The sequence below is a fragment of the Uloborus diversus genome, chromosome 3, assembly GCF_026930045.1.
Source record: "Uloborus diversus isolate 005 chromosome 3, Udiv.v.3.1, whole genome shotgun sequence".
Taxonomy (NCBI): domain Eukaryota; kingdom Metazoa; phylum Arthropoda; class Arachnida; order Araneae; family Uloboridae; genus Uloborus; species Uloborus diversus.
Window position 1 is genome coordinate 178916429 of NC_072733.1, and position 27596 is coordinate 178944024.

Here is a 27596-nt window from a genome sequence, read left to right on the forward strand (position 1 = left end):
GGGGACTACAAAAAGTGATATTTTTCTGAATCCTTAGTGTCTACAGATGAAAAAAACCCAATGTTCACAAAAAAATTGTCTCATAATTTTTTTACAGACCATTAGAGATACCTGAAAAAGAGCGAAACTGACAAGCAAGAGAAAGACAAATTTTAAATATATAAAAAATATTGTACATGTACATTTAAAATATTATGCATGTACTTTAAAAACATTATGCATGTACATAAAAATATGGTTTTTTTCAAGAAGCAAACTCTTTATTCTGAAGTATCATCGTCAGAATCACTGCATTCATCTATCCTGTTTTTGCGTATAGAGTTATTTTCCTCCTGAGAGTTTATACCACAAACAATCAATAGAGGAAAATTATGTGCATGAACAATTTTACGTCTTGCATGTACTACATCTCTTCGCAGAACACCGAGTTTTCGGGAATGTAGAGGAGACTAGTTTTTGAACATTATCTGATGCAATGGAAATAGTGCTCCATTGTATATCAATACTGCACGCATTTATAGTCCATCCAATGTTCTGATGAACTGGGAGCTTTGATTAAATCAGTGATGCTCAACTACAGCCCGCGAATCAAATCTGCCTGTTGAAGTTGACCCATGTGCCCCCTCGTTGTATTTAGTGTTAAAAAACGAAAAATATATTTTAAAACCTTCGAAAATTGCTAACAATCTACTTTCGGTGTTATGAATTTTGAAATCAAGTAGTCATAAATTGATTTCTGAAACACAGATGCAATAAGATAAGCATGTAGTAAGAATGACAGGAATTTTCGTTTGTAATTGTCTTTCGTTTCCCTTGTTTTCCCATGCTATCTAGAAAAACTTAAAATCATATAAATAAATTTCATTTTTCTTCTGGTCCACGAGATTCCTATTAATGTGAGTTGTGGCCAGCAGGTAAAAAAAAAGATTATCCACCCCTGGATTAAATTATTCAAGCATCAGCAATGAATATTTGCTTGATAGTTAGTGCACAAACGAGGGGATAGGGTAAGAGTCAGAGTCCGGAATTGGTTCTTTTTCACTCCAGCTCCGCAGCCCTGGTAAAAACATTTGCGCTTCATATTCATTTCATTTTGATTCAGTCATATTAATCTCTGATTTTCGTCAATGTTAAGTCTCTGAAATATGGTATTTCTTTATTTAATAATAACTTTCATTTTTATTTCTTGTCACCAAAAATTGAGAATGTATTCAGAATCTACTCCATTTTGTCAATTTTTGGTGACAAAAAATAATTTTTCCCGTTGTCGTTAATGAAAAAAAAAATTAATTGTAGAAAAAATGCCCTTAAAATGGCTAATTAAAAAAAAATCTTTTGAAAAATTTTCTCATCAAGAGCTTTTTCCAACAAAGTTTTTCTTAAACAAATCCACCTTAAAGTTCGCATTTTATATTTGCCTTAAATTTTTCCCGCAAGCTATAATATAAAGTGCTTTGAACTGCTCAAAGTTGAACGAAAAACTATTCAAATCAAAAAATGAAATACCGGAATGAGGTGTCATCAGGGAGATCTTTCAAAAAAAAAGAAAAAAAGTTTGTTTGAATCGAACAATTTGTTTTTTTTTGGGGGGGGGGGCGGGGGCACATAGGTCGATCGAAAGACACATATTTTCCCCATCTCAAACCCCTACTTTCGAATTCGATATTTATTTAATTATTTTATCTTTTTTCTTTTTCATTTTTTTTTTTTTTTTTGTACTAAGCAATATTTTTACGATACTTTAACCTTAGCTCACTAAACCACGTTTTATGTCCTTATTTATTTCATATTACTTTGACGAGAAAGTAGGTCAAAAATGAACTCAAAATATCGTTCGTCTGTAATCAAAAAGCAATGTTATTAAAAAAGGAAAAGATAAAACATCGTGATATGAAAGTGAAATATACTTTTTAATTTTTAATTTATCGTCTGCTAATGTTTAATTTTATAATATTTTTAAACATGTATTGGCATCTGTTAGATTTTTTTATGTTCTTAAGATTTTGTAGGTCAATTATTGCTATTCGGTGATTCATTAATATCTTTTTTGTGAAGTAAAGTGCCTTCTAATTTTTTGTACTTAACAATGTTTATGTGCGCTGGCTCTAGTGTAATAAACGAAACTTGAGAATAAGATCATTCAGAGCTGCGGATTGATACAATTTTTTATTTCCTTTTAGTTACAAAATTACTAAGCAAAAGTAAGTAATTTAAAACGTATTAATACATTTTGCAACGAAAAATTGAGTAAAACAGTAAAATTTCGGCTGAAAAACTGTTTATTAAATTTTTAGATTATAAATATTGTGTTTAATAGCGCCATCTAGAGATGAATTTTTTTGTGTAAGTGCTAACAGTCCACGGAACATAGTTTCTATTTCAATTACTAATTAAAACTTAATGAGACAGTTCCGGCGTGTGAACATTGTATTTTTCTATTGAGTTCATCATTTATAATAGCTTTCAAGCAAGTTCACGTAGTCCTTAAGATTGGTAAACGAACTTGAACGATATTTGCGCTCGGCCCATAGACTATTACTTAAACAATTTGATTATAACACATGCCTTGAACGAGAATACACAATGCAAAAGCAAATTAAAATTATTCTTTTTTTACAGGTATTGTAACGATAACTAATGTATACACTTCTGTTTGTGAAAATTGCAACACCATGAAGGACTTACGCGAGTAAGCTGAAAATTGCAGGAAATGTAAAGTAGGACATGATATGCAAATGATTAGAATTGCAGACGGTAGCGCATGCGTATGTGCTGAGCATCGCCCACTGAATGGAGGATCAAACCAAATATAAATAGACGGCTGTAGTGAGGCGTGTATGATTATTGGTGGTTATATGCTAGAGTAAATGCTAACTGAATTTTTACTATGCCTCTTCGACGAAAGAAAGTGAAATTTGAGCAAATTTCGGAGTTTGAACCGAGCAGAATCGTCGGCCTTCGTGAAGCTGTATTGTCTTATCGTGCAGTAGCCGCTCGTATGCAGCGTAACAGCAGCACAATCATGCGTGTTTGGAAGCAGTGGACGGCGAGGGTCGGACAGCTCGGAAATCCGGGAGTGGACCCCGAAATGTGACGTCAGCTCGCGATGACAGACACCTGGTGCATATGGCGCTGACGGACCGCACAGCTTCTTCTAGACAACCGGCAGCATAGTCAACAACTACAGGTGTTTCATTGTGTGCTTCATCAATTCGGAGACGTCTGCTGCAGCGTGGGCTGCGCGCAAGGATTCCTTTATACAGGATTCCTCTCATGCAAAACTATCATCGCCTGCAGCGCCAATTGACATAGGAGCTGGCGTGCTGATTGACAGCAGGTCGACTTTTCTGACGAATCCCGCTTCAATTTGTGACCATGATGGCCGAATTCGTGTCGGGCGCTATGCCGGTGAACGGCACATTCTGGAGTGCATTATTGAACGCTACCGTGGACGAACACCCAGAGTTATGGTCTGAGGTGCCATAGCATATCATGGACAATCACAATTGCTACGAATTATGGGCAATTTGAACATTACTCGATACATAAATGAAGTTTTACAGCCCCAAGCCTTTACTTTCCTGCAAGGATTACCAGGGGCTGTATTCCAGCAGGATAATGCCCGTCCATATGTCGCCAGGACTGTCAAATTCTACCTTGATTCACAGCAGGTACAGTTTCTTCCTTGGCCTGCATATTCCCCGAATATGTCACTGATTGAACATGTGTGGATTTTCGTTAGGCAGCGTCTGGCTTTGCTTTGACAGAAGAACTTTGGTCGTGCATACAAACAATATGGAATACTCTTCTGCAGGCAGATATTCAAACTTTGTTTCACTCCATACTGCGGCGTGCGGTGGCCACACAAAATACTAATTTCTATCTCTTTTTATTGTTTGTTTGGTTTGAAAATGTAATCATTTATTTGTACCATTACCACTCAACTGTGTATTAAATTTCATTCAACTCTGATGCTTCCTTCATGGTGTTGCAATTTTCACAAACAGGAGTGTATTCTAGAGTTGAATGATGCGTAAAACTTTTTTAATTATAAAAGAAATAAATGCAAGAGTTTAGGTCCTACTGAGGTCAATTGGTCATTGACATATGCCAGGTATAGCTCACTTGGCAAAGTACTGGACATTGTCCATTAACACAACACAATAGAATACAAATGCATACATTTCCAGTCTCCCTATATAATGAACATCCCCCTTAATCTGAACCCTTTTCGTTGGGTTCAGATTAAGGGGGAGTCCTTAAGTTCGTCCATGAGTGTTCAGAATACAGAAGAGTCCACTGTACACCTATTTTTGGAGGGACATTAGAAGTCCTCTCGATCTATGGCTCACACCCGTATGTCTCGGTAGTTTCCGGTTACCTTGTAGAAATTGAAAAGGGAATCTAATATAAAAATTTTAAACAATCTATGATTTGAACATACCTAAGTCCCGGAAAATTTCTCTCTGTAAAAATGACTACTTTTTTTTTTTCAAAAATTCCTATGTTTTTGTCGAATGTCACTTCTATGTCTGGTGTTAATTTATAATATGTAAGAATTTTGGACATTTAATCTGAAAACAAAGGTCTTAAATATTGAAAATAAGAAATACAGTAGTTTTTAAAAATATGTTATTCGCCAACTTCAAAACTAGTTCTTCGCGATTTTCTCGGTGCAAATGATAAAAGACTACAGTTTAGTCAAATTCCTTACAAGCAGTAATTAAAGAAGGAAAAAACCATAACAATACAAAAAAAATATTTTAGCCGCTTTTGACCTATTCTCTCTTCAATCTCTCTCACGCCATGCATATTCATCATACAGATAATTGTGCTACTTCCAGAAAATTCATAATGAATTAAACAGAAATCAGCCTGATCCTGTTTTGCAACAGACACTGTTGCAGTGGCGTAGGAAAGGGGGTGGTCCCCAGGTCCGGACCCCTCCCTTGAAACTAAAAGTACTCCAAGAATGAAAACTAAAGTTATTCCTTTCTGTTTAAAATACTTTTTTTCATCATCTAATCAATTTTATGAATACGTAGGTGATTGTTTATGCGAAAATAATATCAAACTATGATTACTGCTATTTACATTTTCAAATATTAGAGCTAGCTCTTTTTAGGCTGGACAACCTTAGGCTTATTTGAGTCATCCAAAGAATAGGTTACTTTTTCAATTTCTGCTAAAAATTTTAAGTTTTTCAAAGATTAGCCAGCAATGAAATTACAAGTCATCAGCAACTGCAAAAAAGAGCTTAAACGGCTACTTGCTTTGGCTATCTTGTAACACTTTGTGCATTAAGGAGCACTATTGTAAAAAAAAAATATCTTCCTCAAACAAGCTGATAAAAAAAATGTGTTGAAGGGGGGGAAAAACTTTGATTTTCTTATTTTGGCTGTCTTTTTATGCATAAAATGAAAACGAAACTTTCTTAAAAACTAACGACTTAAAAAAGAGGACATTCGAGATATAGAGATAACTTTATATTGAAAACACTTAATTATTTTGGGACTGAATGAAAACTTCGAGATAAAGGAATATTCAAGTTATAAGGCTTTGAAGAGTCAAAATTGCAAACATTAATTTTGCAATGCTGAACTCAAAAAATTCCTATTACTATTATTTTTCAACTGGAAAATTTTGGCTTTAAAAATTTAAATGATTTTATTTTTTTCAAAGTATGAAGTTGAACTATTGACGCAATGAATGAAAAAATTCTTTCAGTGTTAAATAAATAAGAAATAACTAATATAAAACATATTTATTGTTCTTTGTACATATATAGAAGGATGGAAAGAAAAAAAAATTGGAATGTCACAACAAAGAAAAGAACTTCAGGTACAACTGAAGAGCAAGGTTAGAGGTAAATAGCACAATCATTCTGAAAATTCATGATCCCATTAAAAGGAGAGTACAAATTGAATTTATCAACTTAATCAAATAAATTTAAACTTTTAAAGTATAAAATTAAGTTTGAACATATTCTTTTTTTAAAGACATTCTGTTGTACTTCGATGTAGTTTTAGCAAGCAGTTTTTTTCCCTTTCAGAAAATTTTACACAGGGTGAAATTTAAGTTAACATTGAAATACATGCATTTATGCTGCATGAATACACAGGGTGACCCAAAATCGACTTTTTACAACTGAATAACTATTAAACTATTTACAATAAAATGATGCTGTTTGCAAAGAAACTCTCAATCTTTTTTTAAACACTAGTTACATTTTTGATCAAAAGGTGGTATTAAGAAAATTAATGAAATAATATTACAATACAGATCATCTTGATCAATAAAAGTGTTTCAATATTGCAGTTACTTAATGCGCTTTCCATCACTGAGAATTACAACCGTGACACGATGGAAAACACCCGGCACAGAGTAGAAAAGCATTTCAAGGGTACAACTGACACATGGTGGCTGTAGCTTAATTTTAACTTGTTCAAGAAGTGGGTCGATTCCTACACCTACGAGACTTAAAATAGCCCCTACACCGGAAGTCACATGGTGTAAGATCTGGAGAGGGGGAGGGATTGTTCTGGTGGAATTTTCATTTTTTGCAAACATTTTACAGATAAAGATTTATCATGCAAAGACAGTATGGCTAAACACAAAATTTAAAAGATGAAAATCGAAATTCGTTTTGAATTCAGTTTCTTGAATCCTCGTAAATTGCTTGTGCGAAAGCTTTGATCAAAGCAACATTAAAACACATCCTCTGAAGATAATGCATTCTACAAAAAGCTACCTTCAAATCAAAAACATAACCTATTTTCAGTATAAATGAAAATCCTCTTGTTTCGGATCATTCCTATGCAAACTGCATTGTTTTATTGCAAATATTTTAATTATAAGGTTTTGAAAAGTCCAGAGATTTTTGGATCACCCTGTATACCTACTTAGACCAACACTAGAACTACAGTAAGGGTCACCTTGACCATCTATTAATTCCTCTACAAACTTTGTTTTCTTTCATGAAAAGCTGAAATTAAAAAAAAAAATCAACCCTTAACTGCCGCAGTTATATATATGTGTGTATATATATATATATATACAGTAAAACCTCTCTAATGAGGATACTAACGGGACATTTTTTTTTAGCAACAGAGAGGTGTCCGCAGGACAGGGGTTTAATAATGTTATTTGCATTGGAACTGGGAAATTAAAAATTGTCCGCCTGAGGGGTGTCCATTAGGAGGAGTTTTACGGTATATATGCATATATACGCCTTGCTTAGCTCATGCGTTAACTGCTGCAGGTGTATGTATATGCCCATCTAAAATACTACCATTTGCATTGTCAATTTTATCATATTTTCCTTTTTGAGATAGCATTTAAAATTTATTCGCTACCTTCAATTCGGTTTCAATGCTCAACCGTAACCATGCAACTGCTTGAGGCTTGTCAAAAATGAATGGGTAAAGGATTAATATTATAATATCAGGTATGTGCGAATTCCATATTTGGGCAATACATATCATGCATTTCCAAAATTGTCGACAGAGACAAAAAGAAAATCTTCACTTATTACTGAAATTCTTGTTACACAAGTTTAAAATTGATAGTTAACAAATCTCTCCTACTTAATCTTATGCTTATAGCATCCCTACAGAAAAAAAATATTCACTTTCTTTCTTTTCTAAACTTTTAGTCATAGTTTGTTGCAGCTTTTGCATATACATGCATTTTTTCTCTATGAAGCCAGAATGTCTGGAAGCAGGGTACTCAACAAAAAAACTTCAGAATTTTGATTCAATTCTAATTTTTCAAATTTTTACATTGTACTTTTAGAAGTGCTTTGTAATTACAAATTTATAACAATACAACATTTTTTAAAACGTTAATTTCAAAATACTCGGTGCAACAGCCCATGTGGGCCAAGGCCTACTGTGCCCATCTCAGTTTAAGAGACTAAGGGCTTTGCGGTGCAAGCAGATGTTCCGGTTAGGTGGCGGACCAAAGGGGGAACCTATGAGTTTAGTTCTTAAGCACATTTTGTACTCATTTTATCGACCCACAGAATGTATGAGTGAATGTCCTAATTTTGGCAGTTTAGAATCGAGTAAGGCTACTATTGTAAAAAAATTAAAATTTAATATCTCTTTGGCACATCTCATTCTTCTGAAATAAAATTAAAATATTTTAGTAACTGAACTTAGGGTACTAAAACTAAGAGCAAAGGGCGGGGGGGGGGGGGGGGAATTATAAAAAGCATTGTTCAAAATTGAATTTAACATATTTTGTAGCCATTTCATATTGTCTCATTTGGTTAGGGCTGCTGTCTTTCACACAGACGATATGGGATAATCCCCAGCATGGGTCATGTGAAGAACCAGGCCCAGATCTATAAATTTTGGGCCAGCCTGCAACAAAATCTGTAGAGCCCCTTCCCTGAGGTAAGCAGTGTATATTTGCATCATTAACAAGTGCTAGTTTTTTTTTTTTTTCAATTTCTTGGGCCAATCGGCCTTTTAAGGACATGCCGCGAACCCATCTCCCCCGCAGGGTATGCAGATTTGAGCCTGGGAAGAACTTACCACTACTGTGCTATATGGATATCCTAAGGCTTGATGCCAAAAGGTAGGGAATGGATGAAGAAAAGTAAGGTCATGCTTTATTTTACAATTTCAGCAATTTAATAGAGTAGAATTGTCACTAAACATATAGAAGGCAATATGAAATATTTATAACCTTTGTCTATTACTGCACATATTCAGAAAATTGTTTCACAAAATTTTAATTCTTACTATGCACACACATTGTGATAGCAAAAGTTAGTTCACATTGATTAAAATTGAATAAATTATTGAAATTTTATGGGAAACATTAAGCACAACTAAGGCTTTTTCCAATGAGGGTCAGAGTTATCCCTTTATGTAGTTCTGAATGTTTAGAAGATGCTGCAATTCTAATGCTAAAAAACTTACCATTTACAATAAAATATCGATGGTTTAGTAATCTGAATGCATAAATAGAAGAACAGTTTAGATTATTTTAACTTGTACTTCATTATATGGTGGTTACAGTGACATCTTAAAACATTGTATCACTAAGATGTATTTTCTCACATAAAATGATCTTGAAGTACATTTAATGAATTAAGCGAAAAACAAGCATAATTAAAAAATGAATTAAAAGAATAAAAATATAAAAGTAGATTGACTAAAATATTTTCAGGTATTCAGAGCAGCAAACCAAATAAAGAGCTACTCCAAGTACTACAAAGATGTTACAGTTTTGGCACACTTTAAAAGCATCTTTAAATATTAAGAAAAAGGTCTCACAATTGAAACAATGAAGAACTTCACGATGACTAAAAAACATGCAATTTTAAAGTTATATACTTTTCATTTTCAATACACAAGCAAATCTGAATATCACAGAATAATTAAGCTTCTGTCTTAGAAATAAAATGAAAAATTTGTTTTCTTGCTAATATTAATTCATGCCAAATGTTTTTCTACTTCTATATCGATTTGGAATGAACAATGAGTTAATTCCTTACATATACACATACAGTAGAACTCTAATTATCTGAATCAATTGGGACCGAACCCCATTTGGATAATTGGATTTTTCAGTAAAAAATGTCTATTTTACTCATTTTGTGAAAGTAAGCTGAAAATGAAAGAAAAAAAAACTTTTTTAAAGATTTTTATTAATCAGATAAAAAGGTAGCACTTTACATGCTAAGCGAACTAACAAGTGCTGTACATTAGCACATCGCTTGTAAGTACAGTATGTAATATGATATTGTAAATGAAAGTCATTGCTCGCTAAGAATCTTGGTCCAAGTAGGCTGTTGGACAAATTTTAGGGGGTGAAGGATAATAGCGCTCATAGATACAATAATTATTTTGGGAATCACAGTATGTTTTCACCTTAATTTTTTTTCCTGAAATTCTGACAGCATTTTTGATAGTCAGAGTTAAGATAATTGAGTTCTATTGTATGCATAATTGCATATACATATAAATAGAGCACGATCACCTTTAAACTGAACGACCTATATTTTTGCAACCATTTTTTTTGACGCATACTTTTAACAACAAAAAATAGTCAAAATAATATTCAGAGTTAAGATATTAAAAATTTACACACACTGAATTTGTGTGCAGATCCAATGTTCCTACAGCCATATTTAAGGAAATCCTCTATATAAAAAACAATACAAACATAAAAAGTTGAAAATTGTATGACCAGAATCTCTGAGACGTACTCGCCTCAGAGCAACAGTAAAACATCTAAGCCTGAAAACAATAGTAAGCTATCTTTCTGTTGCTCTGAGGAAACAATATCAAACATCACGTTTCGTGACAGATACCATTTTGCGCTTCGTCTTTTGCTTATTTTCAGGGGCCATAAAGCCACTACAAAAGCGGATCTAGAACTTGTCCAAGTGAAGGGAGAATGCATTGCTTGTAACCCGAACTATTGCAAACAGCATTTAGAGCTCTTGAATGTTTAAAAAGAAAAGACTTCTTGTGATTAAAAAGATTTAACTATTCAAAATTATTCAAAGTACAGTGCAACCCAAATTCAAAAATAATAGAAATACTTCCCACTTTTTGGAAAAAAGTTTATTATAACCAAATATAAGTGCAAATTAGGTATTTAAATGAACGTGCCACTTTCCTTAGACCTTAAAGTGTGCATTTCATTTCAAATATACTCAAAAATAATCTTAGACAGAATTATCCAAAAGTTTATAGTGGTGAAGATTTGCATTGAGTCAAAAAATAAGAATATTCAAATTAAAGAAGGGAAAAAACGTGCAAAAAAACAAAAAAATAATCAATACTAGAATGCGTCATTTTTTGCTGGATTCAATGCTTTAATCCTTTCTCACACGGATTCTACCATCTGTTTATATAAATCGTTTCTGACACTGTTTCCGTACGCCTCTTCAATGCAGTTATGAGCTCAATTTTGTTGGCGGGCATCAGGTCTTGAACCGATTTCTTTAGAATTGAAGGTAACACAAAATATGGATTGTATTGAGATTGGTAGAGTTGCCTGACCAGTTTAATACCCAAATTCCTCTTTCTGTTTAAAATCTACGAGTTGATTTAGAGATGTGACACGGAGTAGAATCTTGCTGAACGATAAAATGTGTCACTAAATGTGTAACTGCTGTGCCTCAGATGAAAGTATCATGCAGTATTATTGATAAACAGTGGACGTCATGCATTGTTTTATTTTAAGATAGATATAACTTCCCAATTCCAGCAACACTCATGCACCCACAAACCAAGAAGGATGTATCAAAGTGGAGAGAACGTCTTACACAAGATTTCTCACACGCTTTTCTTTTTAAATGTCCAATCCAAGCACCTTTTTCTGTTTACAGATATTTCAAAAAATGATTCATCACTGAATATAATACTTTTCCAACCTTGTTGCCTCTGTATGAGCTTCTCTTTGCTCAAGGAGAGTATTGCATGTTTTTGCTTCATGTTTATCTTTGGTCCTACTTCGTAGATCTGCAATTAAAACTGCAGTTTATGCAACCGTTCAAGTGTAGTTGGTGTGGATAAGATAGCTATACATTCTGTCCAACACTTATGGACATAAGAAGTATTTTTCAACTATTATTTTGGACAATTTACTTTAATTTGGGTCATCTCTGCCAGGTGTTACACTTTTTCTACCTCGTTTACTTCAGTTACTTTTTAGTTGGTCAGTCCTTCTACATTCCTTTAAAATCTTAAATTCCATAGATTGTAAAACGTTCATTTGAATTGAGTTGGATAGTTTTTATTCTAACTTTAAAAAATAATACAATATGTAACTTCGTTTTTTCCAATTTATCACCTTGACGACCCATTTTGAGCAATAAAAGACTTTTAAAAGAGCGTAAAATTATCCGGGAGCCAAGCTCCATACTTATGACAAACTATAGGTTAACAGAGATGCAAAAATTTTCGCTACTTTTTAAAATTCACATTGAATGAATAGATTGTTCTAATTTTTTGACCCATATAAAAAATCTATTTTCCAATGGATTAATGATCCATAAATTTTTGAAATAATATCTGAAAAGTTGTTTGAATTGATTTACCCATTCATGAATAACAAGTTTTAGTCTTTTTAATTTGCATGCGTCCATTTTTCCCGACTCAGGGACAAGTTTTGTTTAAACAGTTCTGATATTCTATTATTTTGAATTTGAGTTGTATAGCATTTATTTTTCAATATCAGTGATAAAAGAACTTACAATGTTTTTTGACTTTGACGGTTTCATGTCTTTCATGATCATAACTAGTCTAAAAGCATTCTGTTCATCTGTTAGGGTGATATGTCCCATCTCCATTTTTTATGGTTTCTACACTATGAGTTGGAGTTTAGAACTCAAAAATGATTTTCACAAGGGACCAGGGCGATGTAAAGAGATTTAAATTGTGTATTTTTTCACTCTTTTTCTTTGCGTCAGACTTTTAGTATCTTAACTCTGCATAGTTTTGTCAACATTTGCGGATCAGGGAGCAGGTTAGAAGGGTCTCCCCTGGAAATTTTTGAAGTTGAAGTCTAAAAAACCCAAAAATATTTCTGCTATCTTTGGTGATGCAAAGATAAGAAGGATGGAGCTCTCAAAAAAAAAAAAAAAAATCCAAAACTGGTGTCTTAAAAACGCAAACAAACGCTTCTTTAACAAACTTAGAGGTTAAAACTTCTGGGGCTCTCCCGAACATTTTGTGAATCTGAAGCTTAAAAAAAAAAAAAAAAAAAAAATCAGATTATCTTTGGGTGACCCAGCAAATGGGTTCAAGGGGGGGGGGGAGGTTCACCCACCCAATTTTTTTTTAAGGAGATGAAATCCTAAAAAACTTTTTTTGATTTATCTAGGTAACTTCAATTTTCTTTCTAAATTGGAGTCTGAAAAATTTAGTTTTAAGCTATCTTTACTGTTGTGAGGGCAAAGGGGTTCTAGAAAAATCTGGAAACTGGAGCCTGAATAACCTAAATTTAGGTCATCTTTGAAGTTTGAGGGAGGAGTGTATCTGCGGGGTAAGGGGGAGGGGGTCCTCCAGAAATGTTTGAAATTGAAGTCTTAAAATTGCAATTTTAGGCTACCTTTGGTGAAATTAGGATTTAGGTGATGTCTCCGGAAATTTTTTGAGATTGAAATCTAAACTTTGTGGCAATCATTGATGATGAAAAAAGGGAGGGGAGGTTGCCGACATTAGCAGCATGCATTTTGGGTCAATGGTTGTAAATACATAGGTTGGTCTGTTGAAACTTGGACATGCTCTTTATGCTCTGTGATCTGAAATACCACTTGCCTTCGAATGCAACCTGCTTCTTTATTATTGGGGGTACCATTTTTGGAGAGAGAGAAAAACCAAAAAATTAAAAGAAATTATGCATCTCCACCATCACTGATGCACAGCAGCGCACATAGGAATTTTCAAAGGGAAGGGGGTACCAGGATGGAAGGCCCACCATTCTCATATCATACTCCAATATGAATCCAAACACATTCTTTTGATTTTACCAATTGAAAAAATTAAAAAAAATATATTGAACAATTATTTAACCTCAGTTAATAGAAGAAATTTATAATTAACAAATACTTAGTTAAAATATCAGAAAGCACAAGAATGAATGTATTTCTTTTTTTCATAACTTAAAAAAAAAACAGCAAAGCAAAATCATCATTGTAGAACAATTTAGGTTCGCATACAGTTCGATTTTGTAGGGGAGGAAAGAGAGAAAATAATTTTTATTTTTTCATGGATTAAATCTCAAATTATTGTCTTTTGTTTGGAATTATTTTAAGTACAGCACACATAGGATAATAGTTGATCAAATAAATAAAGAAAGAAAGAAACAAAGGGCAATGGAAGGGGTGCAGACCTCCTGGACCCTCCTCTTGTGTGCGCCACTACTGATACATAAAAGACCTTAACAAACCACCAAAAATGTACTTTATCTTGATAGTCAGTCACAAATCATCTTTTACATAGGCAGTTTCATTACAGCTGTTTTTCCCATACCAATTGGTTACTATAGATTGAAAACAATTGATTGAGAGGAAAAAGATGGAAAACTGGCAAAAAAAAAAAAAAAAAAAAAAAAAAAAAATCCTTTTATGGAATAGGTTTCACTATTATTTAGGTTTATAATTCCATCAAAAACCACATGCCTATGATACATACGAGGGACCCAAGGGTGTAAATGAATGGATGTTTACATATGAAAATATATCATATGAAATTTGTGATAGTCTAATAGTCTCTTAGATTTAAGAAACTAAACATTAATTTTGAGGTTTGAGTTTTGTTTAAAAACTAATATAGTTATGACAATTTGGTTCCTTTTCAGTTCAATTAAATTTGAAAAAGATTAACATTAATCAGTATTTGCCTCTTGAAAAACATGTTTCTTTCATCACATAGTCAAAGCTAATGCAATCGCAAGTGTGCTCCATTTTATTAATCTTTTAAATTGTATTGTCATTTTAAGGGGGGGTGGAAATAACGATTTTGCTGGAGGAAAAATGTCGTAATATGTCATATCTATATAGAAGAATGAAATGGATACTCAACTAAAATCTAAAAGTCAATATTTATCCCATTCAAAATTTTTAAAAAATCAAAACAATTTGTTAAAAACATGCGAACTAAAAATTTTTTTATTAAACAAATGTGGTGATTTTTTTAAATGAATATTCTAATGAAATTGAATTCTACTTTCAAGAACAGCTCTGAAAATTATTTTTAGAAAAAAAATTGATTTAAAAAAATGTATGCTTCATGACTATATTGCGAAGTTGCTGTTACCCATTTCATAAAAGTTTTAATAAAAAAATAAACCTTATTTAATCAGCATAAAAATGTTTCTAGTGTAATAGTTTAAAAATATTTTTTACACTGTTAAGTAAATGCCACAGAGGAAGACACATGTATGTTTCCATTAATTATAGATAAGGGTAATGTAATTATTTTGGCACATGTTCATTTTGAAATCAAACTTGAAACAGCATTGAAGGCATTTTAGCATATAAAAGAAGTTATTTTCAAAACGCAAACATTTAAAAACCTCAAATTACAAATGTGATGTTTTATTCTGCTGAACGCGACACTATCAAAAGGTTACAGAATCAAAATTCCTTTAACAAAACATACAAAACACTGAAATGCTTAACAACATAATTAAACAAAGTGCAGTCAAGTACATTAGAAGGTATTAGTTGTATTTGGTATAAAATACAACGGAATGTAACTATAATAAAGAAAAATAGTGGCAAAAAAAGAAACATTTACATTTGTTGCATTACAAAAGGGTAAATAGGAAATTATTTATCACATTTTTGTTTTGAGAGCATACATTTTGATAAGCCATAATTTTAATGTTTTCCGTGAGACTAACACAAGATTAAAGTACACTAATTTAGATCAATAAGGTAAAACTAATTTGGAGAGTTTATCTACCAGTATGAACACATTTATTCATATTTTTATTTGAAGAATATTAACAACGAACTTATTGCTAAATTAAATATATATATAAATATATATATATTTATATATATATAAAAGAATAAACAAAAATATAAGCAATAAGGTTTTAATTTTTGTGAGAAACTAGAGAACGACTTCAGGTAAGAATGAATTGCATTTAATGGAATGAACCAAAAGTTCTATAAACAATCATTTCAGTTACCTATACTTTATGACTCTAATTAGTCTCGTGTATAAAATGAATATTTTTTAAACTTAAATCATATTTTTCGAGTCACTATTTTGCCATTTAGAAACATTTTTTTGCTAAAATGGCTTGTATAAAAAACTGTTTTGATTTATAAAACAAGATTTTTTTTTTCTTGTTTACAAAAAATATCTTTGCCGGTCTCTAGCGCTGCTGATAATTTACCTTACTATGAAAAAGAGGTTTGTTCACAAAACATAAAGTAAGCCAATCTATGCCCTGCTAGATTTTATTTATTTTTTTCTAATAAAATAGCAATGTTAAGCATAAGTTTTCTAGTTAAAATACAGGTATCAGTACTAAAATTATATTAAACACTGCTCTGTTCTGAGGGATCTGTTTTTCATTTTGCATAAACGACATGGTTTTTGGTCTCAAAAATGTGAGCATGGCTAACAAGCATGTGAACAAAAGCAATAAAAAAATCACTGTCTAAGGAATGATAGTGTACAGGGAAGAATATTTTCATGTATGAAAGTTTTCTCCAAGGAACATATTTTTTGAAATTAAGAAACATAGTTTCAAGTCAGTCACTGCACATTGGGTTAAAGATAAAGAAAACACCCATTTGTTAACGAATTATGTACATGTATACATCATCATAATATACTGGACTGCACTTAAGTAGTTCTCCATTAGCTCTTTAAAAAGACTCAACATTACAGTGAAAAATTATCAATACAAAATGTATTACAAACTGAAGTATTAATAAAAAAGACTTCTTATCATTTTTTGTGCAGTTTGTATGAAAGACACAAACATGATGTAAAGAATCATGTAATTTACATCCTGCAGCCAGATAAATGAAAATGTACAACTGTGGCTGAAAATTATACTGGTGATGTTTGACTAGTCCTTCTAATGTTTCTGAAATTAAAAACAAACCTATTACACTCAGGAACTTCTTCTGACTCAGATGCAGTTTCAACTTCTGATGGCGCTTCTGATGCTGCTTCAGATGGTGGTTCTGAGGGATATTCAGAAGCACCATATGAACTATTTAACATACCAGCAGTCTCAAAGTTTGAAGGTGTATTTCGCACAAAATTACCACTTTGCATATTTTCAATAGCTTTTCTTAACTAAAAAATATAAATAAATAATATCTATATGAATACAATGTAGCTATGAAATTCCAACAATAATAATAAGCTACATACATACATACACTATTGACAACTACATATTAACTAAGTTAGTTAACCATTACTAACTACATACACTATTGAAATCAAACTGACAAGTCCTTTACAGGAGAAAAAGAAAAAAGCATTTTTTTTTTAAATTTCTTTCAGAAAAAAAAAGAACGGAAATTATTAGGGGGTTTAATTATGAAAATGAATGAATAATTAACTAATCACTTTCCTTCCAATCCAAACAAATCTTACAAGGTTTAAAGGGCAAATTTTTTAAATAGAATAAATTAATTAGCTAATAATTTTAAATGAATTTTTTCGATCTAATAATCAAATAAAAAAGTCCATAAAGTCAAAAAATAAAGTTCACAATGTAAATTGAAACTCTTCAATATATTAACTTACATTGATTTAACTGTGTTTACTGACCTAAGCTAAAGAAATGCGACAAATAGACCATCATATTTTTGAACTATACCTACTGGCAAAGGTCAATAAAGGAGTTTTATTTTATTCCAAGACATTTTTTTGCAATAGTATTACATAATATTTGTTTCTCATCCACAGAAACATGCTTTTCCGTGGTTGAACCATCACATGTGAGACAACTGAACTACATTTTCCATTACATTTATGTGTATTACAAACTGTTTAGGGCTGAAAGTTAATAAGAAAATTTATTTATCTAATAAAAGTTCTTTACATGTGTGATTTGTTTAGCAAAAAAAAAAAAAAAAAAACGCATATTTTTTAAATTTAGTTTAGCTTACACAGTTTGGACATCAGTTTTTGAGATCACAATTCTAGCAAAATATCTTCCCAATCTATTGTTGCAATTTTTTAAAATACAGTCGACTCTTGATAAAATGCTACTATAAAAAAGAAAAGAAAAAAAGTTTATTTCAACTTTAACACATTGGTTTGCTTATCAGCTTCTACAATGTGGATAATTTACTTATAATAGTCCTCCTTAATGAGCAGTGTTGCAAGATTGCCTGAAAAGTAGATGATCAGGTTACATTTTGCTGTGGCTGACAATCTAAAACTTAACTGAATTGTAGCTGGCTAATCTTTGAGAGATTTAACATTTTGGCAAAAAATGAAAAAAAGGTGCCTTTATTTTCTGGATGACTCAAATAATAGACTTTTAGGACAAAAAGATGTTCAAAAGCAATGCGAACTGAAGTCAAGAGAAAAGAAATTGGGCCTACAACAAAAATACTGATTAAAAACTTCTTTGAGGGCTGTGGTTTCATAAACAGCAATAATGCCATATCTAAAGTTACCAGCAAATGGAATAATTTTAAACTCTTTGTTGATATAGACTGGTGGAAATGAAAGATTTCATTGAAAAAAGTGGAACTACAGTCGAGTCTCGACTTACCCGAGGGATGTGTTTTAAGACCCCTCGCGTAAGTCGAAATTTCATGTTGTGGAAATGGTGTGCATACAAATGTTTTGTAAACATACCTAGTTGTTTTAGGCGTTCCTAAACAGCTCTCAAACTGTTTTAAACCATTTTTTAACTATCTTTTTCCATTTGTTACACAAAGAAGTGAATTTTTACTGTATTTTGAAAAATCTGTATTATTCAACATAAAATATTGTTACAATGCACAAAATCAATGATCAATGTGGGAGAAAGAGACATAAAATAAAACAATGTGGTACATGCGGAGTGTAGTAATAATAAAATACAGTACTATAATAGTATTGTATAGTTAGTAGATACAGTAATTATATTTATAACTTGAAATATGAAGATGATGATTTATTCTGCGTGATCAGATTGTCTTCCACCGACACCGCATGTGTGTCAGAAAACTCGTCAGAAGAAGAGGAAGAACAGGAAAGAGTGATGGATTAATTTTTGCTTTCTGCCTGAAAATTTTTGCATTGTGGGCCAGGAATTCGCCTTATCTCTAAAATTTGTTACTCGTGAAAAACTCGCGTTATGGCCATTTCCCGTAAGTCGAATCGCGTTGTAGCGTGAGTCGACTGTACATGTGAATCTTTTTTCTACAAAGCCACTACGTTCTTTTTGAGCAATCTGTTAGCAGAGAGTCTATTTGTGCATATTTTGATCAAGATAATGACAATGAGACTTTACTACTTCTAATTAATCAAAGGGAACAGATTTTGCAAATACAGTATTACCTTGATTTAACGATTGTCAAGGGACTGGAAAAAGTTATTGTAAAATGAAGGCTATTGTTAAATCGAACAGCATAGACATTCAATGCAGTCAAATCCGAACCAGTAAAATGTATCATTAAATTGAGGAAATCTTTAAATCGGGTATCGTCAAATCAAAGTTATACTGTATTTTACTGCAGTACCTGGAAAATTCCGAAAATAGGGATAAGTCAACGTGTTTAAATTTAATGACTTTATGACTCAAAAAATACCTAAATAAATAAATTAAATTTAAAAAAAATGTAAGCAGTCAAAGATAACTCGATTTTTCCAAGCACAATTTATTTTCAGAAAATAAAATTTTATGTTGTACTAATAATTAATTTTATCTCAACTATAAGTGTGCAGTTTCTAAAATGAAAATTTTTATAAAATAAATATTTCAAATCTATCAATCTATATATACATATGCTAGACTCGATGTCAATTCAATAAGGGCTGTAACATGATGGTCTCAGATTATTTTGAATATAACATATGTTAAAATTCATAAAAAATTAGGAAATACATTTTTTTTTTTGCCCAAAAAATTTCTGGGGTGAGATACAGGCTGCCAAAGATGGCGGTCCTGCCATGATTTCTCTCTTGGGATTTTCGTGAAAATCTTTAAAGTACATTATCTCAGGAATGGTAGAATATATTTTGTTGCGGTTTGTTTTATTTAAAAGAATATTTTTCTTGTTTAAAAACATATGCTACATTTTGAAATATGTGCTTTAGTTTTTTTTCCACATTCTTTTGAAGAAAAGTTTAAAATAATGTTTTTGATTTTTCTCAAATATGTCAATTTCAGAAATTGTTATTTTTTAAATTTATTAGTACCACTGAGCACTACGTTCCCTGAAAAGGAGAGCTTCCTTCTTTTTCGTTTAACAGATTTTAGAGGCATTTGAAAAAATGAAGGTTTTTAAGGAACTTTTTACAAAATTACAGTCCTGAAGATTCGAAAAAAATTTCCGCAACAAGTAACCAGAAAACTCTTAATTAGTTTATATAGCGAAATTTTCATTTTGAGTATGTACCTTATCCAGGAGTTTTATTTTTTATGAAAACTGAAGCGCTATCTCCCGCCGATTCGCTGTATTTCCCCATGCAAACTTTCCGCATAGCGCCGAAAGAATCATTAAGCTAAATGTTCTCACTAAATTTCATATCTTGAATAAAATGGCGACTCAAAATGAAGATTTCACTATATAACTTAATTAAAAGTGTTTTCTGACCACTTGTTGTGAAATTTTTTTTTGAATTTACAGGTCTGCAATTAGGTAAAGAGTTCCTTAAAAACCCTTATTTTCAGAGAATATAGTACTCAGTAGTACTAATAAACAGTAAAAAATAAAAATTTTTGAAATTGACACATTTGAGAAAAGTTAAAAAAACATTATTTTAAACTTTTTTTTTCAAAAGACTGGAAAAAAACCTGAAGCACATCTTTCAAAATGTTGCATATTTTTTTAAACAAGAAAAAATATCCGTTTAAATAAAGCAAACCGTAACAAAATATGTTCTACCATTCCTGAGATAATGTACTTTAAAGATTTTGACGAAAATCCCAAGTGAGAAAGCCTAGGAAATTTTTTTTGGGGCAAAACAAAACAAAAAAAGGATTTCTTAATTTTTTATGAATTTTAACATATTTTAAATTCAAAAAAATCTTAGACCATGTTACAGCCCTTGTTGAATTGACATGGATTCTACCATATATATTATATAAATATATATATACACTGATAAGCCAAAACATTATGACCACCCAGTCAATAACACGTTGTGCCACCTTTGGCCTGCAAAACAGCTTCATCTCATCTTGGCATGGATGCCACAAGCTCTTGGTAGACGTCTGGAGATAGACTGTACCAAATGTTATTGTAGCAGTCATGCAAAGGTTGAGATATCTTGACATGGTGGTGTTTCAGCTCTGAACTGCTTTTCCATGAAATCCCAAATGAACTCCATAGGATTTAAATCCGGTGAGTTTGGTGGCCAGGGCATTCATTGGAATTCTTCATCATGCTGCCGGAACCACTCCAGCACAATTTTAGCCTTTTGACATGAGGTTCTGCTGGAATATGCCATTTCCAGTAGGGGAGACCGATGCCATGTAAGGGTGCACTTGATCTGCCATGATGTTCAGATAATTTACAGCCTTCATGGTATGTTCTACCACAACTAAGTGTCCCAGAGCCTGCCAGGAAAAAGCCCCTCAAATCATAATACCGCCACTACCAGCCTGTTTATGAACAACGGTACAAGACGGGAGCAACTGTTCTCCTGTAAGACAGAGAACCTTGACGCGACCATCCATGTGATGAACAAGAAATCTCAATTCGTCGGACCAGACAACTCTCTTCCAGTCATCCAAGGATCAGTCTCGGTGTTCTCGGGCCCACTGTAGGTGTAGGTGGCGATGATGATTAGTCAATAGAGGTACACGAGTGGGACGTCTGCTGCGCAGTCCCATATCCAACAGTGTCTGTTGAACTGTGTGTTTGGAAACACCTCCACTCGCACCATTGAGCTGTTAGTTGATAAACTGTCTGCCTCCGATTTCGCTTAACCAAGGGGCCTAGTCTCCGACCTCCCGTATCTTTGTTAATGAGTGGCCGTCCAACACCTTTACACCTACTGTTGGTTTCACCGTCTTTTTTTCACTTTGCATAAGTACTAACAACCGACAGATCATAAACAACCTACCAGTCTTGCACTTTCTGAGATACTCGTTTCGAGTCTTCGGGCCATCACAATCTGCCCTTGATCAAATTCGCACAGATGGTTACCCTTTCCCATAAACTTGCAAAAGAAAGTTCTTGAATGAAGCCTTACCTTCTCCAGCCCTCGTTATGTACCAATCCCACCTCATCATGTGTTCTCTATGTCATCCAGACGAGTTCTTTGAAAAAGTTAGCGGTGGTCATAATGTTTTGGCTCTTCCGTGTATGTATGTATATATATATATATATATATATATATATATATATATATATATATATATATGTGTGTGTGTGTGTGTGTGTGTGTGTTTTTCTGCTAAAGAAATCACACATAAATGTCTGACTTCTTAGCACAGAAATTTTGTTCTTTGCAAGTTTATTAATGAAAAATTTCTGATTTTCCAATGAATGGCTCTTTTCCAGGAGAAAAAAGCACCATTTAGACAACAACTAAAATTTTTCTTGAAGCATATTCTAAGCATTAAGTGGATTCCATACACACCACAGAAGATGATATTCTAAAAATTATATACTGAACATTTGAAACATTAGTGTGTTTTCCATACTTTAAAATGTATAGTGAAAAGTTTTAGCATTATTTTTTAAGAATTTCTTTATTTTTGAAAAGAATATTTTAAATCAGACATCATCTTAGCAACCCAAGTTTCTCAGTAAAAAAAACAAGAGAAAAAAAATTAAAGTTCAAAATTTCCAAAATTAATGCTGTTTTAAGGCTACAAAAAAGCTTTATTTGTACCAGCTGCTCATTAAAATTTCCTTCTAGCTCTGAAACAGACATATGCAACTTTTATGCTTTAATGACTTTAGCTTTATCATTTAGTAATTTTTTCACACAGGTCATTTTTATTTTCTTCAACTTTTATCTTTCAATCAGCTCCATGTCAAACCAATTTAAATGAAATATCTGACTAGCAACTTTTACACCTTTCAGGAAAAAAAAAAATACAATGGGATATGTACAATAAAAATACTAAATAATGTTCTTGCATGTCAAGAAAATAAACATAGGGTACTCAGAAACTTAAGATATTTTAAGCATATCATGACATGCAGATTCTATTATTAAAAGAAAATTTCATTCATTACTTTTTGCTTAATTAACAACCTTTCTAGAAATGCCAATAGTGTTTTGAGTTGAAAGAAAGATCATGAAAAATATTTTGAGAAATAAATAAAATAGCAAATGCTTACTTCTTTTAAAGCAACTACTCCAACTAATCTGCCTATTGCAGTTACATATGCATGATTGAGACCAAGCATTGAAAACAAGGAATGTACCTGAAATTGAAAACGAGTTTCAAACAAGGTTTTACATTTTTATAAAACTGCTCATGTGTCAATAAACACAATATAGTACAATTTGGATGTAGGTAATCCTTTATAAATTAAAATAAGTGAAAAGTTTTGCTTTAAAATAGAATAAAAAAGGGAATAAATAATTAAGTCAAAACTGATCATTAATATATACAACATACATTTTTACTGGGATCATTCTTACAGAAAGAGCAATTTTCATTCTTGTCATAATTTAAAAAGGCTTTATGACTAAAACATATTTTTAGGGTTTAAATACTTTAACAAGCTCATAAAAGTAAAATTTGTAAATTTTATTTTTAATTGATTTATGTAAGACAACTGACAATCTATCACTTTTCATATTTTTTAGTAAAAAATATAAATCTAAGCAAACAATAGGTCGCCATTTTTGTAATTAATAATTATTTAAAATTTAGTAGAACAGGGCTGTCCAAGTGGCGGCCCGCCAACACATACTGTGCGGCCTGCCAACTTGTTATTCACCATATTTCTTTTTTTGACATTTTATGGTATCAAGAAGCATTGGAGACTACCATTCTTGGGGTCCCCGAAATTTCCTCTTGATCGCTCTTTTGCTCCTTTCATTGTATTGGGAGAAAAAGGTACAGGACATGTCAAGGTCAAGCAGTCCTACCCTGCATGTTGGTGTTCAAATAATTCCTAGAAATAGTATTGCCTCGCGTTGATGAGGGGGAGACAGGGAGGAAAGAGAGAAACATTTCAGATAAGCAAAACCTGCCTGCAATTGGTTAAAAATAAAGACCCCCCCTCACTGACTCTACCGCCTTTGTTGATTTCGAAAAAGAAATTGGGAATTTGCTCTGGTCACTTCCATGCTTGGGAGCATATACTTATACGAAAGTACTTTTTCGGCGATGAACTTTATCAAGAATCGTCACAGGAGCTCTCTCTCCGACAGTACATTGTTAGATTTTCTTCGGCTGGCAACGACAAACATCAATGTTGACACTCCTGCCCTAGTAAAGAAGGCGGATCAGCCTCAGTTTTCCCATTAAAATTTAAGCAAATTGTTTTATAATCCTTCTGTTTCATTGTTTTATAATTAATGATTCAACTATTAATTGTTATTGTACAAGAGGTTATTGTTCAACTTTTTCAAACTGCAGCCCACCAAGTGATCTGTAAAAGGAGTTCTGGCCAGTGGGCTCTTTGCAGTTGGACAGCCCTGCAGTAGAACATCAAAAATCTGAACCCGCTCCAATGAAGTTTTAATAAATCGGTGATTTAAAAAAAAAAATAAGTTTGTCAGTTTTTCCTTACAGAAATAATTTAACTTTCTTTGGTGAAGTCTATCTATTTTTCAGAAGTTCGTTCAATTTTCCTTGTTTAATTACTGTATAATAGTTCTTTACTGAGTTTTTTCAGCACTGCAAATATTTTTCATTTCTCTATGTTCAGTAAACAATGAGTTATGTTTTTGTTAAATTTTGTTAGAAAATGAATTACATATTGTAGAATTATATGTTATATTGTAAGTTGTGTGCATACATATTGTATTGCCTCTTCATTTGATTAAATGCCAGAGTATTTTTCTAAATAGGATCCATTTTCTTTGTTATTTTTGAAAATTCAAACTACCTATGTCCCTAACTAGTTTGGATTTTTGACGTTCTACTGTGTGGAATAATATATTAAAGAAAAAATAAAAAGATTTTCAATTTAATGTCGTTAAAAGATAATTTCACTCAAATGTTTTTAAGTTTGTCCTTGGTCAGTTGCATCATTTTCCCAGCAATAGTAAATAACCCATGTGAATGGCAATGAAATAAAGAGTAAAAACAAAAGATTTAGGTGTTAACAGCTGCAAATGTAGAACACCATCGCAGTATATTTTCATCTTCAAGTTGTTGAAAATTTTTCTTTGGAATCAATTAAAATTCATTAAATCATGTAATCTTTTTTACAATAGTTCTAGATTCTATTTAGATCTATAAAATTTTCAGCATCAATGTCATGTGATTATGCAGCAAGTTCAAAATTCCTCAATCGCATATTTGACTCCTGCACTCTTAGACATTCCATAAATACCTTTGGAAACAATTTTGTAGCAAATTTCATTAGTTTTCATTTCGAACATATCTTCCCCAACATTTCCCAGATATAGTTGAAAACCTAAAAATAGTTTCCCCCTCTCATCTTTAGCTCCCCTTCCAGGGGAGGGGACTATTAGTACATTTACCTATTAACTACTTCTAACAAAGTCCAGCAGTTATGCACTCTAAAATGTATTCATTATGCATCTGAAGTAACCTGAAAATATAACTTTGGTGGGAAAGTCAATATAATACCTTAATAAGAGAAGTTCTTTCAACTAGCTGAAAAGGAGCAGGATCAATATGACACTTGCTAAAATCAACAGGAACATTTAACTGATCCTCTTCCCATGCTAATTGCTAAAGAAAAAAAACATTTAGACAAAGTTATACTTTTAGAAATGACTTTACAAGTAAAAAAATAAACTAATCAGTCACTTGTGAAGATAAAAATAATTTAAGAAAATTCACTCACTTCTTCTTGTGACATGTCTATAACCCTTTCTTTTGGCTAATAATAAGAAATAAAAATCATTTTATGAAATAATTAGCATATATTCAAAACAAAAACATAGCAGGAATGATTAATGAATTTCATTTAGTTGAAAAAATTCTATATAACTTCAAAAGCAAAAGTATTTGAAATAAAATAAATCTTAGTGTTAGAAACTTATCGAAAATACTCTTACTAACAGACTATAATATAACTGATTATTGCATTAGATTAAGAAGTTGATACCTTATAATAAGCTGAAACTAGTAACCTGCCTCATAATTAAATATTTTACAACAAATTAAGGACAGACAGAATACACAGTATGCATCCCCCCCCCCCCGTCTCTTCAAAAGTATCGATTCAAAAAATTAAAAAAAAAACAAAACCCGCCAGGTCTTCCTGCAATATATTGCAAAAGGAAACCTAACCTTCTCAAAGCCCTATACTTAGTCTCACTCAAACTCAGAAAGCAGCTCAGACAGTCTACTTTGACCCTTTAAACACATTCTTGACTCAAATCTGGCTTATGCTTTAACTTGGACGAAAAATACCACTTACAGAGTTCATTGTGCACTTGAAAAGAAGCGATTGTTTAAAGCAACAGTTTGTACAGTTAATAATCTCGTATAGAAGAAAATTTGAATCAAAATAACCTTTTAGATATGCAAATAAGCCTTCAAAATTACTCTCATCAAAAACAGACTTTTTCAGTGCTGGGATTTCATTTCTGTCAAAGCCATTGATTAAAATTGTATGAACATTTCTTTAGCTTTTTTGTTTGTTTGCAAATGAAGGACATTTAACTATGCAAGTGCAGAGAATCCTCTGATGTAACTGCTAGAATTTGTGAAGTACGTTGAATGATTTTCTTATGACATGCTTTGTATTTCTAGGTCCTTGACACCAATTGCTAGATCCAATTACAGCAGACATAAAATTTATGGCTGAAGCAAAGGTTTATCATCCTGAAGTTGCCAGTTGGATAGACTCCAGCAGCCAGGTTCGTGAAGAAACAAACTGAGGGATGACTGCTATATTGGATTGGAGACACCAGGATCTCACATCCTAACTTCAAAGAACCACAATTAAAATAAAACATAGCTCTTAATTAGATTGGAGACACCAGGAACCTCACATCCTAAACTCAAAGTACCACAATTAAAAGATAAAACATAGCTCTTAATTTATTACATACTGCTGCTACACAGCTCCAAATTTAAAAATCAAAAATCCATTCTCAATCTCTCAATCTGCTGTGCTCTTAGGAGAGTTTCATACGCACAAACACATACAAGTATGGGTGTTAAATCCAACTCTGGTCTCTTAGACATTCTTCACAAGGATGATTTCAGTTTGGAAGTGGATGAGAGCAAGTATCATCTGGGAGTAATCATTTTAGCAGTAGTTGTATTGTCACTCCAACCTTTTCTACTAATTGCATACATGCTTTAGTTATAGACGCTGGAATTTTTTTTCATTTTTTTTTATTTTCAATTTTCTTTGCAATACTTTCTCCAAAACAGGAGGACAAGTGCTACACTTCTTCTGCTTCAACCTTAATACAAATAGTGCTTTACATGATTAACTTTAGCATTTGTTTTACACCTGATATAACAGGCTGGAAGTGGATAAGAAATGGAAGTCAGAGACGAAAATGGTAACTCCTGAGCTTCCTTTAACATTAATTTCAGAGTTACATAGCAAACAGTAAATTTTTCTGAAAGTAAAACTGTTTATTTTAAGTTCACTCAAAAGTGGTTAATATTGACAAACTATTGGGAAATTTAACAGATTGTAGCTAGAAGGAAATTGTTACATTGCTGCTTTAAAACTTTAACAGGGTGAACAAAAATCATGATAGTTTTGAAAAAAAATAAATAAATAAATAAATATGATTTTTTAAAATTAAAATCAGATTTTTTGATTTTAAAAAGGACTTCAGAAACTCAGT

General features: G+C 32.2%; 1 protein-coding gene across 1 annotated transcript in view; it reads right to left on the reverse strand.

The window, feature by feature from the left end:
* Positions 1 to 16544: 16544 nt before the first annotated feature.
* The window catches only part of LOC129219309 (chloride channel protein 2-like), a 141187-nt gene continuing 130135 nt past the window's right edge, over positions 16545 to 27596 (reverse strand). Inside the window, 4 exon segments of the mRNA XM_054853658.1 lie at positions 16545 to 16796; positions 22970 to 23056; positions 25405 to 25509; positions 25625 to 25660. Of these exon segments, the coding sequence (XP_054709633.1) occupies positions 16545 to 16796; positions 22970 to 23056; positions 25405 to 25509; positions 25625 to 25660 (480 nt within the window).